The sequence below is a fragment of the Leuciscus leuciscus genome (genome assembly GCF_965113295.1).
Source record: "Leuciscus leuciscus genome assembly, chromosome: 3".
NCBI lineage: Eukaryota > Metazoa > Chordata > Actinopteri > Cypriniformes > Leuciscidae > Leuciscus > Leuciscus leuciscus.
Window position 1 is genome coordinate 27345991 of NC_138727.1, and position 15836 is coordinate 27361826.

General features: G+C 40.3%; 1 protein-coding gene across 2 annotated transcripts in view; it reads right to left on the reverse strand.

Moving 5' to 3' along the window:
* Nucleotides 1-13188, reverse strand: part of lonrf2 (LON peptidase N-terminal domain and ring finger 2) — a 169208-nt gene extending 156020 nt beyond the window's left edge. For both annotated transcript variants that reach the window (XM_082165367.1, XM_082165366.1), the window contains exon 1: nucleotides 12084-13188. In XM_082165367.1, coding sequence (XP_082021493.1) covers nucleotides 12084-12822 — 739 coding nt within the window. In that variant the 5' untranslated portion in view covers nucleotides 12823-13188. The remainder of the gene's footprint in view (nucleotides 1-12083) is intronic.
* Between the last annotated feature and the right edge of the window lie 2648 nt (nucleotides 13189-15836).

Genomic DNA, 15836 nt, shown 5'->3' on the forward strand with positions numbered 1-15836 from the left:
CGTTTTTAATTTAAGGCCCACCTTGTCTCGTCGTAAACTAACCAATCTCGGGACTCCCCATTGTCTGCTTTTCTCCATCGTTCTTTAAAAAAAAACGTTTTTTGACCTTCGATGTAACGCCACATTTTTTTGAAGATGTGCCTCCTCTAAAAGTGTCCGCCGTCCATGTGTAAAAACAGTATGCTGTTTTCATTTACCCGCCACGGTGGCCGGTAGGTGAAGCGAGTTTACCCGCCACAACACAAAATCACCCGCATTTGGCTGGTGGCGGGTGCTAATTTCCATCCCTGACATTTCCAGCCACAGTAAGTAGAAATTGTGTTTTTGTCAAACAGCGACCCCTAGAGTCGCTGTGGAATACTTGCACTGTCGTAAATATATTATATTATAACGTTTTTACATGATTGCAGCTAAATCACAAGTAAATAGTCTATAGTCTAGGCCTACTGTATAATTTAATTTGTGTTGTTTTTATTGGAATGTAAACATTACAAAATGCCAGATAACATCAATTAAGTTAAATGTACGTCGCATTATTTCATAACATTGGCCGTTATGATGTCATTAGTAAGGGTGATTTTAAATCGAAATCGATCGAAATTCATGCTCAATCTCGATTATCGAATCAAAAAATTGAATCGTCGATGCTGCCACGCCCCCATGTCACGTCAGCTCGGCTTGCCAAGCGGAAAAAAAACATTTAAAAAAACACGCATGTTGAAGTGCTGCGAGTCAACCTAACAGCTACAACAACCAGCCAAAAGGTAGCATGGCAACTGCAGACGCAAGAGAGACGTCGACAGAACTTGAACCCCTTCCTCTTTCACTGAAGTCGCCGGTGTGGAAGTATTTTGGATTTCCAGTGAGCTATGTTGACAACGTTCGTGTTGTTGACAGAAAAACACAGTTTGCAAGCTCTGCTATGTACGTATACCACATTATTCCACCGGCAGCACGACTAACATGGCAGGGCATCTCCGCAGGCACCACAAAAACATAGATTTATCTGTTAAACCGACAAGTGTAACACAAACTACTCTCCCGTCTTCATTTGGAATAAAACTTCCAAGTAACTCAACATGTGCAAAGACAATTACAAGCGCGCTAGGAGTATTTATAGCCGCGGACATGCGACCTTATTCAGTGGTGGAAAACTCCGGTTTTAGGCATTTAATTAGCGTGCTAGAACCGCGCTACGAAATCCCAAGTAGAACGCATCTCACAGCTACGGTGATACCCTCCATGTACAATAATGTAAAGGAGAAAGTTATTGAAGGTCTGAGCAGTGCACATTTAGTTGCCTTGACTACAGATTGCTGGACCTCCAGAGCAACACAGAGCTTCATGACTGTCACAGCGCATTACATTAATGATGACTGGGAAATTCAAAATCCAGTACTTCAAACTCGCCCCATATATGAAGCTCACACAAGTGAACATTTAGCAGAAGTGCTGAGGGAAGTGGTACTGGAATGGAAGTTGAACAGACAAAATGCAACAATTCCTGTGACAACTGATAATGCAAAGAACATTGTCAATGCCTCACATGCAGCCTCTGTGATCATGATGTGACTGTTCTGGAAGATGTATGTCAGGTACTGAAGCCCCTGAAAACAGTTACAACCTTGATGAGTTCCGAACAGCAGCCTACTGTGTCTATGGTCATGCCCCTGCAACACACCATCCTGACATCTTTGAAACACAGTGACACAGATTCAACAATTGTAAAGGATGTTAAATCTGCTATAGTGGCAAACTTTGAAGAAAGGTATTCAGACCCAATACTTCAACAGTTCCTGAATGAGAGCACTGCCTTGGATCCTAGGTTTAAAACTTTACCCCACCTGGATGACATATCTCGGAATGAGATCTTCAATTGTCTGGAGGAGAAAATCTTGCAAGAGCACTCCACACAGGTATGTGATGCTAGGCTAATATGGTGAAATAACCATGTTATTCTGTAAAGTAAAGTTAAAGTCGTTTTTTTTAAACATAATTTCACATTCATAATATTTCATGAATAGGACTAATCACAATATCCGCCTTTCTGTTTGTTGTTGTCACGCTTAAATATAATTTCTGCCTGTTTATTACCTTAAACAACAGTGTTTTGTGCGTGTATTTGTATTTCAGTCTCATGCCTCAGGAGAAGGGTCCAGCCAAAACCCTGCAGAGGATACATACACTGAAGGAACCAGCGGAGGCAGCCCCCCAACAAAGAGAACAGCACTCAGTGAACTGTTTGGTGATTTTTTCAGCACAGCCTCCACTGCATCATCATCAGAAACCAAACCATGGCCTGATGTTGTGAAAGATGAGATTCAGCTATACAAAATGGTTAAAGTAATTTCTGTGGATTCAAATCCACTGAAATGGTGGAAAGATAATGAGCACAAGTACCCAAATTTGTCTAAGCTTGCCAAACGTTATCTTGCTGTACAAGCAACAAGTGTGGCAAGTGAAAGAGTGTTCTCAACAGCTGGGGACATTGTGACGGCTCAAAGAGCAGCCCTCTCCACAGAGAATGTGGACATTCTCATTTTCTTAAAGAAGAACATGAAACTATAAAAAAATAATAATAATCTGCCCAAGTGCCCATAGAAATGTAAAATAGTTAATATTTTTGACAGTATTTGTGCAATATTTTTTAGCAGTTCTCTTTTCATATTCCTTTTTAACAAGAACTTGAAACTGCAACTTTTTTTTTTTGTGAACTTGAATGTCATCATGTTACAAAAGATGACAATTTTTTTACAGTATTTGTGCAATATTTTAGCAGTTCTCTTTTCATATTCCTTTTCAACAAGAACTTGAAACTGCACATTTTTTGTTTTGTTTTTTTGTGAAATTGAATGTCATCATGTTACAAAAGAGAAATTAGATGGCAGGTTATTTTGTTTAAGTTTCCAATTGACTGAAGATATATTGTTGTTACATTATGTTGTTAATAAACGTTTTAAATTTGACAATGTAGTGTGTGGTACATTGCGAACAAATGTCAGATATTATTATATTGCATAAAAGTCTAAAAATGGTATAGCTTGTGCTTTAAATTTATTTATTTTTAAATCGAGAATCGAATCGAACCGTGACTTTAGAATCGAAAATGTAATCGAATCGAGGATTTGGAGAATCGTGACACCCTTAGTCATTAGACATGATTATTGCAATTTATTATAATAGTTTGCAAATACTATACGTTAGGCTTATTTATGTCCTGATAATTATGTGAGATATTGAAAGCTGTTCTCATGATAATCGCAGGAATCAACGTCAACAACGTCAACGTCTGATATCCCTCAGGACTACGTGATAAATACACCTCACAACACCTGAGTTCAGCTGGAAAACTAATTCATGAGGCATAGCTATCTGATTTATCAAAACGATTCCATTTACACCTGGTCACATAAATGTATTTTTGCGAAACGGATTTAAATTCGATCTTCAATTCTCGCGCTATATGCAGATTTAATGGAGTGCACGTCACCGCAATAAGAGAGAGCAGTAAGCCTGGTAAGATAATTTCGTTTCTTTACTTTTAACCCTCTGGGGACCAAAAACGCGCCCGCGCGTTTTGCTCGTTTTTTTTTTTAGCAATGAAAAATAAACACAAAATGCTCTGTTAATTTTGATCTTTCATTTTCGTGTAATACATCAATCGATCCTGTTCAGTTTCTATTGTTTTTCTGTATACTCACAATACAAATAAAGTGTTTTGCTTTTTGACAAATAAAGAAAAACTAACATGATGCTATTTCTGCCTTCTCTCTGTCAGTAAACTCCCATTTGAAACGCGTTCGAAAATTATCTATAACTCCGCGAAAATTCAGTCAAACAGGCAAACAGACCCACGGGCATAAAGCTTGAGATCGCAGCTTTTAAATGAAGTAATTTATATAAAAAACAAATATTATCAGCTTCTGTAATCTGTATAAAAAGAGAGCGACTCCAGTCGAGCTCATTAGGAGCCATTCAAAAGTAATTTGACCACGCCCCGGAGAGCGCGTGCTATTCAAACGCAAATTCTGAGAACCATTTCAGTCTGTGAAACGCCCCCACATCAGCTGTAAACAAAGAGGCATAATATAGCCTACCTTATGGAGAAAATTTTCCGTGCTGATATGAGGAGCAGATCCCGCTGAGGAGTGAGGTAGGCTAAGTTATCCTTTCTCAAGTGTTAATGTGGAATAACGTTATGGAATAACGTTGTAGGCTTATGTAAACAAAAAGATGAATCGCGTTTCTATAATATGAATAGCGTTTCTGTGAGATGAATGAAGGGTACATATTTGTAAAGACTGTTTAGCCTAAATATGAATCGCGCGTCTGTGTGTGAAAGAATAAACTGCTTTTACAGTTACAGTTACTGCGTTACAGTCAGGCGAAGTATGAAAGACAACATTTTGTTGACTAGATTTGGGTACAGTTTTTACTGTAGAATATACTGTCACATCAAATAAGCTTTTCTGCTCATATATATAAAATACTATTTTGTCAAAAATAAAGTCATAGACTAAGATGTTCCAATGTTGGCTATATTCAAACTAATGAATACATATGATAAAATGTAGGCCTATAATCTTTTTTTTTTTTTTTTACAAAGAAAGAGTACTTTTTTTGCAGAAATATTGCTGAAATTGTAATTATTGTTGTAATTGTAACCTTTTTAATAAAATAGCAAAACATATTTACAAGATAGATGTAAGCAAAATCTTAAATGGTCAATATAAGTCTTCTTCTAAATATATAGGCTATTTTGTCCTTGCATTGTGGCTCAGTCAGTGTCACACCTGAATGAATGGCTAATTATGCAGAGTCATTATGCAGAGTGGGTGGGACTGGGTAATCTAAGGTGTAAACTACTCCTCCCCCTCGCATATTGGCTTTCCAAGCAAAACCTGTTTTACACCATTTAAATCAATGTATTTTTTTTTTGTGAACGATAAAGCAAGACTATTTTCACATAATTTTGAAGCTAGAACTCCAAGAGAAAACATCCATTAGTCAAAAGTCTTGTGGGCACATATTTTGTATGAGTTTTGTGGTCTTATTTCAGCAACTTTCATTTTTATTTTTTTAAATAACCACGCATAAACATTATTCTCTTAAAAATACAAACATCTACATACATGTTGCTCGCATATTATGGTAGGCCTGTTTGTGCTATATAGAGTGAATTTACACCTTTGCCATTAACATGTTTATAAATAACTGAAAAAAGCACAAATGTCAGAGCATGTCAGAACATCTCAAGGGCCCCAAAAACAGCTTGGTCCCCAGAGGGTTAATGATGAAGATTGTGTGTTAAGCGTCTGCGACTTACTTTCACTTTGATTTGCGATAGTTTGCACGTTGGCTTGATGCAGTTGCTCATCTGCGGTGATGCGTGTTCCAGCCATTGACTGTAAAAAAATAGGTTCCAGCGCGTCGTCATATCTGGATATAACATATAACCTATAACACGCTCTCACACTTTTTTTTATTTATTTTTTTTAGCATTTTTGGGAGGAGTACAATTTACATATGTGGTTTCAACAACCATATGCATTTACACTTGTCCAGTTTCGTCTGGAATGCGTCTCAGATCTCCTCCTGAAGTGGTTTGAGGGATCGGATTCAAATCCGTCTCAAATGCGTTTCGGAGGGCATTTAAACCTGGACTTTTCACGATCGGATAGCTATCCGATCTGAGAAAACGCATAAAGTGGCCAGGTGTAAACAGCCCCCATGACAAAAACATACGCACGAAAGCCGAAAACAAACGCTGGTTGGCCTCTCACGTCCAAATTTGACTAAGTGGTGGGGGAAGTGACGTATGCCGTAAAGCAGTCGAATTTTGTAGCTCTTTTTGTGCTCTGGTTACTACCCGAACACCGAAGTTACATAGTGCCAGTAAAAGCGATACAGACCCTGTCAGGCTATGGCAGACGTGTCATTCAACCTATTGTAAGTCGATGTACCATCACAAGGATCTTGGAAATATATTATGAAGGTTGAAAAGTTACATAGTGTTGCTTTAACAAAAATGCTAACATCAACCACAAACTCAGACATTAACATTAACAGTGAAAAAAGTAATAGGCTGCAAAAGGATGTAACGCGTGCACACCCACCCGCAAAAAATGAAGTTTTAGTCGCATAACATCAGTTAATGGAAACGCCGTCATTTCGCAATAGTTTTTTGTCGCCATTTAGAAAAAATATCTTAAAAGTTTTGCGCAAATCTGTAATGGAAACGCGCCTAGTGAAGCAAGGGGGTTAGATTGCCTTAGTCGGCCAGGAACTAATAGTGGACCGCAGCCGAGGGTCCTCAATTTACAGTAGCCCTTGGAAAGGGAGAGAGGCTGGCAACAACCAGCCATTCGTACAGTTTTAACTCAACCGCCACGGCACTAGGCATGTTCTCCGTCCTCCGTGGGCCCCGAACTGCATCGACGCTGGGAAGCGATGAAGTCCTGAGCGGCCTTTGGGTAAGGGAGATGGCGTTGCGGTCCATCTTCGGGCCTGATGAATCGCCTGACAGGGAAAAAGAGAGTCGGTCTAAGGCCCAGGTCGTATAATTGTTTCATCACAGCCCGGTATTCAGAGTGTTGTTCAGAGTCCACTTCAGGAGAGTAGTCCTCGAATATGTGGATCTGAGCACCCCTGTAGTTTAGTTTGCCCAGTAGCCGTCTAGCTTCACGCACTACCAACTCCTGCTCTTGAAACTTAAGGAAGCGAATGACAACGGGCCGGGCTTTGCCGGTTTTGGAACTAGTGAGCGGTGGGCTCGGTCGAGTTCAGGGGCAGAGTTCAGTATTTGATCGCCGAGAACCTCCACTAAGACTCGAGAGACAAAAGCCGTAGGTTGAGCACCTTCAATGTTCTCTGGGAGGCCCACTATCCTTATGTTGTTTCTTCTAGAGCGTCCTTCCAGGTAAACGAGCTTGGCCCGTAGTCTAGTGTTAGCTTCGGATACCACGGCCAGCTCGGCTTCCATGGCCTTCATGTCCTGGCTCGTGGAGTCTGAAAATGTCTCCAGCGACGAGAGACGCTGTTGGTGGTCCAGTAAGGTGTTCTGGAATTTGTCAACCTGCTCGTCAAGTTTGGAGAACGCTGTGTTAAATTCCACCTGGAACTTAGTCATAAGGGAGGCCTCGTGTTTAGTTAGCATATCTGCTAGCGCGGGTAACACAGCGCTCTGTGAGTCGTTCTCTCCTTTCTGGTCCCCTTTCTTCAATCTGCCGGCCATCCTCTTAACGCGGCGAGGCACTGTCAAATATAATTAAATGTTGGGGATCGGTTGCAGCACTTTAGTTGGACTGTAAGGCAGGTTATAAACATAAAGGTTGGGAGCGGGGCAGAAACGCGACTCACTCTGCCATTTCCTACACCGGAAGTCCGGCCGATTCCATGTGTTGGAAGCGGGACTTTTATTTTGACGGCGGCGCTGAGAACACCAGTGCCTGAGAAGAGGATAGCAGCGCCTGATCACACAGCGCTTACTCACATTCTCCGTCTTCATTAGTTTACAATCTCTGTCAGTCATATGTAATACTTTCTTAGACAGAACTGGTAAATGGTATGCGAAAAAGTAAAGCGTTTGCTTTTATATTATTTGTAACAGAAAAGGCAAACAATCAGGCTAAAATACTTTCTCATTTACAGTCAACATTCAGCAAATGCGCATCTACATCATTTAAACAAATCTCTGAATATCTAATAAACATTTAATTTCACAAACCTTGCAGATTTAATCGAATCCAGCTGTGATATCTTGTGAAGTGTGCATTTGTAGCCTGCATAAACGTGTTACTGCGAGTGACTGTCTGTGTGAAGTGATTGAATGTGAACAGAAGATCAGCTTCACAGGAGTCGCGATCGAAAAAACTTTAAATCCTTAATTTTTAAATATGCTGTGCTATATCCAGTTGCCCATCATCATATTCATATAGTTTTCACTGTGTGCTGTATGTAAAATTAGCGTTTCCTTGTCTTTATTTGAAAAAATATGATTACCAGTGCGCACGAAATGACCAGATTACGGAGTGCCCTGTTACAGTGTTTACTTCCTTTTTATTCACATATTCATATATTTTTAAACAATTACTTTATTTGTGAAAAAAAAATGTAATAGGATTGCAGATACAAGAAGTTGCCATAAGTATAAGCATGTTTATTTTAAAGATTTGTATTGATATTGATTATTGAATACTGAATATTAATTAAAATAAATATAAGTCATCTTCATTTATAGAGCGCTTTTAACAATGTAGATTGTTCTAAAGCAGATTTACATTGATAATAGGAAATTAAAGTAACAGAGATTGTTTTGGCTTTATAGCAGCTCTAGAATAAAGTTATTGTCCAGCTAAAGTTAGTTTGATTGATTCACTTCCGTCGCAACGATCATTAATTATTAACTTAGGGGCCGGTAACACGACACTGTTTTAACAGAAAACTCTTAAGTTCTTTCTGCGCAAACTTCAAAAACGCGAACCAGTGAGAACGCCGATGGCGTGCACATGCATATTACGAGTTCAGCCTATAGGTATGCGCGTTTGAATATATGTGTGCAGGCGTGTAGTCCTTCCCTACAAATCAACCCTCAACATACTACTTGTCTGGCCTTAAAATTTATAATACAGAATTTTTAGCCACGCGAACCGGAATTATCCCGACTTTAACGCTTTATCTGTAGAGAGGTAAAGGGAGGGGAGGGAGGCCTTCACAGGGGAGATACTAGTTGACATTTCAGGACTGCGCTGTCGTCGCGTCCAGGCACAGGTCCTTCATCAGATCTGGATTAGAGCTGCATGATTAATCGTTAAAAGATCGCAATCTCGATTCAACCCCCCACGCGATCTTAATCCTGCATTTCTACGATTCTGCCAATGATATTCAACGAGATAACGCGCTAGGGGTGGAACAGATCGCACTAGATTCGGTTCGGCATGCATGTGATTCGCGGATTAACTGCTAAATTTAACCATCATAGAGTGAAAGTTCATAATTTGGGCGTGTATTGACTTGCCAATTTACACATTCAAATAATTTTAATCGCGGAAGAAGAGCCGAAAACCGGGACTCGCGTGTTATCTGTGCGCACAGCCACACACAGAGAGAGAGACAGAGAGAGGCGCATTTCAGACAGCGCTCGAACGGACACATAAACACAAAATTGTCAAAATACCGGTCTAAATGACCGTCTCGACAAGTATTCTCTCATTTATGTCATATGTGAACAGCTGAGAAAGAAACGGATATTTGTCCGTTTTTTTCGGTCCGTGCAGTCTTAAAGTGACAGCACACACTTAATATTATATACTGTTTTCTGTGTCATTGATATAAATAAAACAATAAAATACAGCTTTAACAAAGATTAAACTATATTTAATTTATACAGTGACAAATAGTGTTATTTTACATTTAAGTTTAATTGTTAATTTCTGTACCTGAATATACTGTTAGACTTTGTAAACTTTGTTATTTAGTATTCATCTAATTTGTGTATTTGTTCTTATTTTATTACTGACTTTTCACTTGTTTTAAAAAATGTGTGAGCTTTATCAGTTAGGCTAGTAGTTTTTAATGTAGTAGCTATTGAAAAACTTCAACTGAGCTTTAAGTAATAAATGAAAAGCAAAGTTATTATAAACTTATCTCAATTAAACACTTATCTTAAACTACAGTATGAGATGGTTAAAAACAAAACTGCTCAAATCACAAAGTACCAGCGGCCAGATGAAACAAACGTCTATAAAAGCAACGCTATTCAACGCAACACCATACCCAAAAATGTTGATAGTGTTTCTTGCTAAGAATCTTTAATAGGTCTAGTCTGGCGTAATGTTGAATGTTGAATCTTTGAATGTTGTCAATGTTTAATTGTCATTTTTTTATTTATTTAAATATTACATTCTTTTTGTTTACTGCATTTATTTAAATTTGACTGAAGCAAGAGTATTATGTCTTATTTAGTTTCTATCTTGTTTAGTAACCTAATGTTCAGGATTTGTAGATCTTTAAAATAATAAAGCTTTTCAGAATCGTGAGAGAATCGTGATCTTGATTCCAAGCAAAAAAAATCGTGATTCTCATTTTAATCTGCTCTAATCTGGATACAGCCTGGATCCGGCGGACTGCGGTAAATCTCTGGATAATCAGTGAGACTAATATTAGCGTAGACGCCATTCTTCTTATGATGTAACGAGTACATCGGGATTTATGGGAAGTGTTCCCGGCTCCGGCTGACCTAATCTATGCAGCCTAACATTGAATTATAAAAGTCTATAATGTGTTATGTGTATGCTAGGTCAAAGAAATGTGTTTTTAGTCTAGCTTTGAACTGAACAGAGTGTCTGCTTCCCAGACAATGTTAGGAAGACTGTTCCAAAGTTTTGGTGCTAAATAGGAAAAGGATCTACCGCCAGCAGTTGATTTTGATATTCTAGGTTTTATCAACTGGCCAGAATTTTGAGATCGCAATAGACGTGAAGGACTATAATGCGTTAAGAGCTCGCTCAAGCACTGCGGAGCTAAACCATTTAGTGCCTACTATGCATTAATATATTATATATATTTCGGCTTTATATCGGCCACCATGATCTCTAAGATATCGGCATTAAAAAAAACAATATCGGTCGACCACTAACAATGACATCACGTTTTTCTCCAGAGCGGCTATATAATATAAATGAACTAAATTAATAACTTTTTTACAACAAAAATGAACCATCACTGAACTTACTTAAGCTGGGCTATGACGCTATTTTCTTCAAGAAACAAACTTTGTTGCATTATTTTCCTGTTATCTCTGTAAAGCTGCTTTGAAACAATCTGTATGTAAAAAGCCCTATATAAATAAAGGTGACATGACTTGTTTAGCAGTGAGAAAATTATTCAGACACATTTGTTTCTCAGCATTTACAATGTGTGATATGACTCAAGGTGGAACTCTACGTTTCTCATATGACAGACACTGAGTCAGCACTGGGAAAGCAGGCAGCATTCGTGTTTACTTTCAAACTGCCCGAGCAGCATATTGTGAGAAGAAAACATAAAGCACACAAACCGCCTACACTGCCACCATGTGAGAGACCAGAAGAAATTCTGCCAAAACTCTAATTCACAAACATAGAAGTAAGGCTCACTATGAGAAACAAACTCAGCTTTCTGCTTTTACGCCTTGTCTCTGTGAGTGACCTGCTAATGGTCTGTCTAAATTACCCAGCATAATGTGTGTCTTTAGACATGAAATTTATCTTATAACAATGTCTGGCTAACCTGTTGGACACTTTTTTTTTTTACCTTTAACAGTGTCTTCGCTTTCCAGTGGTTTCACTGTTTGGTAGCGGTCTTATTGTAGGGTCTCATTTCGAAGGCTGCACACTCCGTAGCTCGCATTTTTCAGCTGTATATGTCACCGTCTCATTTTAGAAAAGCAACCAAGACTATTATTCCTCTTGAAGCACAATTACTGTAATTTCTTTCTTATTTTGAAATGTAATTGTTGCTTTTCTGAAATGAGGCCGTGATATATGTGGCTGTCAAATGAGACCCCCGGAGAGAACAGCCTTCAAAATGAGACAGCATGTATTTTTCACACTTCAAATAATTAGCAGGTCTAATGCAATGACCTACTTTTGAGAAACCCAGACTTGAGCTAAAACAAGAGCCTAACAGCAACCTGAACAAAACAAATTTGTAAACAAAATGTCTGCATTAATTCAGTAATAATCATTATTGTGCATTATTAATTGTTTAGACAGAGAGTACTGTTTGGAAGACTTTGGGTTGGGCTGATAACATGCAACAAAACCAAAGATAATGGTTGTTGTTTGGTAATTGTGATCAACAAGACACCAGTGTACCTAGTCTACCTACCTTTTATCATCCTGACAGCTCAATGAACCCCAATTCAATATATGTTAATTATATTGGTCACGTTGATACAAAACATTTTTGAGAGTGAGATGCACAATGTCGCCCCCTGTGGCTGTTTCATCAGTCTCTCGGAAAGTAGGTCAGTTCTTTATAAAATACTCGCTGCAATAAATTGGATGAAAGGCCGTATACTTAAGAATAAAACAGTCTCTTACCTAGTTCCATCGCCTTGTTGAACTTCAGTATGGCGTTGGATAAGTCTTGTTTTTTCCAAAGACATTCCCCCTCCAACCAGTATCGTCTCGCTTTGCTTTCCGAATTGAACCATTTGTCAATCAAGCCACTGACAATAACATTTACTCTGAGTCCGTCCACATTTAATTCTCTTGGCGTTTTGTTCGTTTTTAAACGACAGCTTCTGCACTCTTTTGTCAAGTCATCTTCCAGACAGCGCTTACAGAAAGTGTGTCCACACACCAAAGACGTCGGCTCCGTTAACAAGCACTTGCAAAGGCGACAAGAAAACAAATCTAAGTTCTGCTCTTCCTCTAACTCGTCACTCTCAAAACATCTGTTTTCGGAGTTAGAACCCACGCTTATTGTCTTACTGTCACACTGATCTTTCGTACGTATCGTATGCGCTATAACTTCAACTAAAACCTTCAGTTCATTGGGTCTCAGTGCCTGAAGGTTTGCAGCGATGCAGTACGAGTCCAACGCATCGGCTATGCGTCCCCCACGGGCCAGGGCATCAGCTTTCCGCAGACAGAGGCCACGGTCGCTGTGCTCCAGCTCGGCTAGCTGAGAGGAATAGATCTCCGCGGCCAGATCGAAGTCTCCAGCCCGGCACGCTTCGTCCGCCACCCCGAGCATTTCTGCACACAAACCCGGTGCGGTCGGGTTAGAGAGGTCGTGCACATAATGTTCGGTGTGATTTTGAATCCCAGAATCCATTTCCTGCTACTCCACATGAAACGCTAATTATTATTTAGGAAAGCGGTAAAAATAGCAACGTATAAGCATTTTCATGACCTACGTTTAAAACGACCCATTCGTTTTATATAAGACCCGATGTCTCCGGCACTCTGTGTAATCCTCGAGAACTCTTTCGATCGGAATACCTTTTGAAACGGTCCTTCTCCGGGACTCTTTTGTTCTGATCATTCTAGAGGATGTCCATGTCTTATACGAGCTACTGGAAACTGTAAATATTAATAACTTGTTTAAACAAACGGAGACAGTTGCGATGTTACATTTGGTTCGCACTAATACGGGAAAGTATGACACCGACGTCTGTCTCGCTCTCATTCACGTAAGAAGCACGTGACGTCAGGATTGAGGCCCTATTGGTGTTATATAGCGCACTTATATAATGATTCAGACGGTTGTATAACCTAAAAGGGGCAGGTATATAGAAAATATGAGATATTTTCATACTTAAAAAAAGGCTTTTTGATAATGTTATGATATTTTGATTCTATGGCACGTGAAAGACATTCAAAAACCGTAAAGGTTTTTGTGACTAGCTTGAACATGAATACCCAACATTAATCCAAAGTTTTATATAACTGTTTACTTCATGTAAGATGCAATTTAATAGTCTACATTAAGTGTAATAACAATGACTAAACCTTGTTTACCAAATTTGTAGATTTATGCAGCTTGATGCATTGGTTGTACCTTTTATGAACATATCCAAGCTTTATCTAATATATTACTCATTTTTTAAACACATTATGTATTCTAAACAAATATACATCAGTTTTGGCATAGGCCTACAGGTTAATTTACACACAAAAACTGTTAATAAAAATACAAAATTGACCACAATTAAATGAGTATATATATATATATATATATATATATATATATATATATATATTAAAAAATATAACATGTTTCTTCGTAATCTTCGTAATGTCAGTTCAAGATGATGTCATCAGTGTTCAACCTGACATGATATATAACAAGATGTGCAATTACAATAATTGTGTCCCAAATCATGGTGTGTTGAAAAGAGTATGCCAAAAGTCCCCAAATGGTCTACTATTACTGTAGTAATTTCCGTAGCATGGATGTACACTCTAAAGGCTGATGCCATTGTTACTGCTAGGCTATAACCGACTTTATCTAATTTAATAATATATAATCTTTACAATGTAACTGAATCAATACTGAACTGACTTCAGCTGAACAATGACACTATTTTCTATTTAGGGCATTTTTTTTAGAAAGGAATATAAAAAAAAAAAGTAGTATAGAATCACTGAATCATGAATACTTTAATGCCATTGTAAGAATAACATGTAATCATGTAATTAATAAAAAAAAGTAACTGTAGTCTGATTATGAGTATTTAAAAACATAATCTAATCTAACTAAAAGTACTTAATTTTTGGAATCTGATTATGTAATCCAAATTTCATGTAGTCAGTTACTCGTAACCACCGTCAGGCGATTTAGGGGTTAAATCACAGTAAAAGGGACAATGGCTCACTAGATGATTATTTGTAGGAACACTGTTGACCAGATTAATACCATCAAGACATAAGAATATGTAAGAGGCAAGGGCGCACACGAGGCAAGGGCACACACACACACACACACACACACACACACAATATTAATTAAATGCACTTATTTATGTAAGGTGAAATAGTTCTCTTACGAGAGGTTCTCTCGTATTGCGTAAGTAGCTTACGCTGCGGGAAAAGTCATCTTTCTCGAGATATGAAGCCAAAAAATTATCCTTAATTTTTATAAATTTGTCAACGCAGTGCAGCAGCACGCAGACCTAGAGCAGGCTAACTAGCGTGCTCATTGGCTGCCCTGCCACAACTGCAGCAGCCTACCAGTGAGCCTGGCGTGACGTCACGCCCAATGGGAGCGCTCAGCGCCCCCACGCGTCACGGCCCGTAAGAGGGGCGTGTCTTAGCTTATAAAAGGAGGCTCGGAGGCTGCTTTCTCTGATTTTTGTCTCTTCAGCGAAGCTCTCCGCATCGCTGAACTCTGAGGAAGCCGCCGTCGAATCTAGCGACCTGCAAGCCGAGGATTCGCCTGAGGAAGCCGGCCGTCTTCGCCGCCTTCAGCGTCCCTGCCTGCTTCGCTATCCGGCGATTATATCCTTTCTATTATTACTGTACAAATGCCTTGCATTTCTTGTAAAGCTCCGCTCAGCGACAGAGACCGCCACGTTATCTGCGTTCTCTGCCTGGGTCCGGACCACGCAGCCCTCGCCCTCACTACAGGCGGCTGCGAACTGTGCGAAGAACTGCCGATGTCGACCCTGCGGGCTCGACTCGCCTTGTTCGACGCCCCCGCTGTCTCTCCGTCTGCCTCCACCGGGCCTCGTAAGAAGAAACGCCGCTCTCAGAGGCCACCGGAACCTGCAGCAGTAGCTGAGCGCTCGCCGGAGCCCCTCCCGCGAGCCTCGCTATCCCCTTCTCCTCCTCTCCTTCCCGACGCGCAGCGGCCGGCCTTTGCCCGCACTGCCGTCGCCTCAGAGGATGAAGCGGACCACGCTGCTATCGCAGACAGCTGCTCAATCCTTGCCTCGGACAGCGAGGAGTGGTCGGGTTCTCACCGCTCCTCATCCTCAACACAGGAGTCTAGCCGGTCCCGCTCCAGTGTCGACGCGGAACTTCTCCGCCTCCTCACTAAAGCGGTCGAACAACTGGGACTCGACTGGTCCCCACCGAGGGCGCCCGCGCCCAACAGGCTCGATGGGTGTTTTCTGCCTAGCCGCCGCCAAGCGCCTGCCTCTAGGTCAGCACCCTTCCTGCCCGAGCTCCACGCTGAGCTCTCTAAGTCGTGGAACGCCCCGTTCTCCGCTAGACTCCGCTCTCCGGCCTCTTCGACTCTCTCCCAGGTGGACGGAGCCGCCGAGAAGGGATACACACAAATTCCCCCGGTTGAGGAAGCTGTGGCAACGCACCTTTGCCCGCCATCCGCCAGATGGCGCTCAAAGT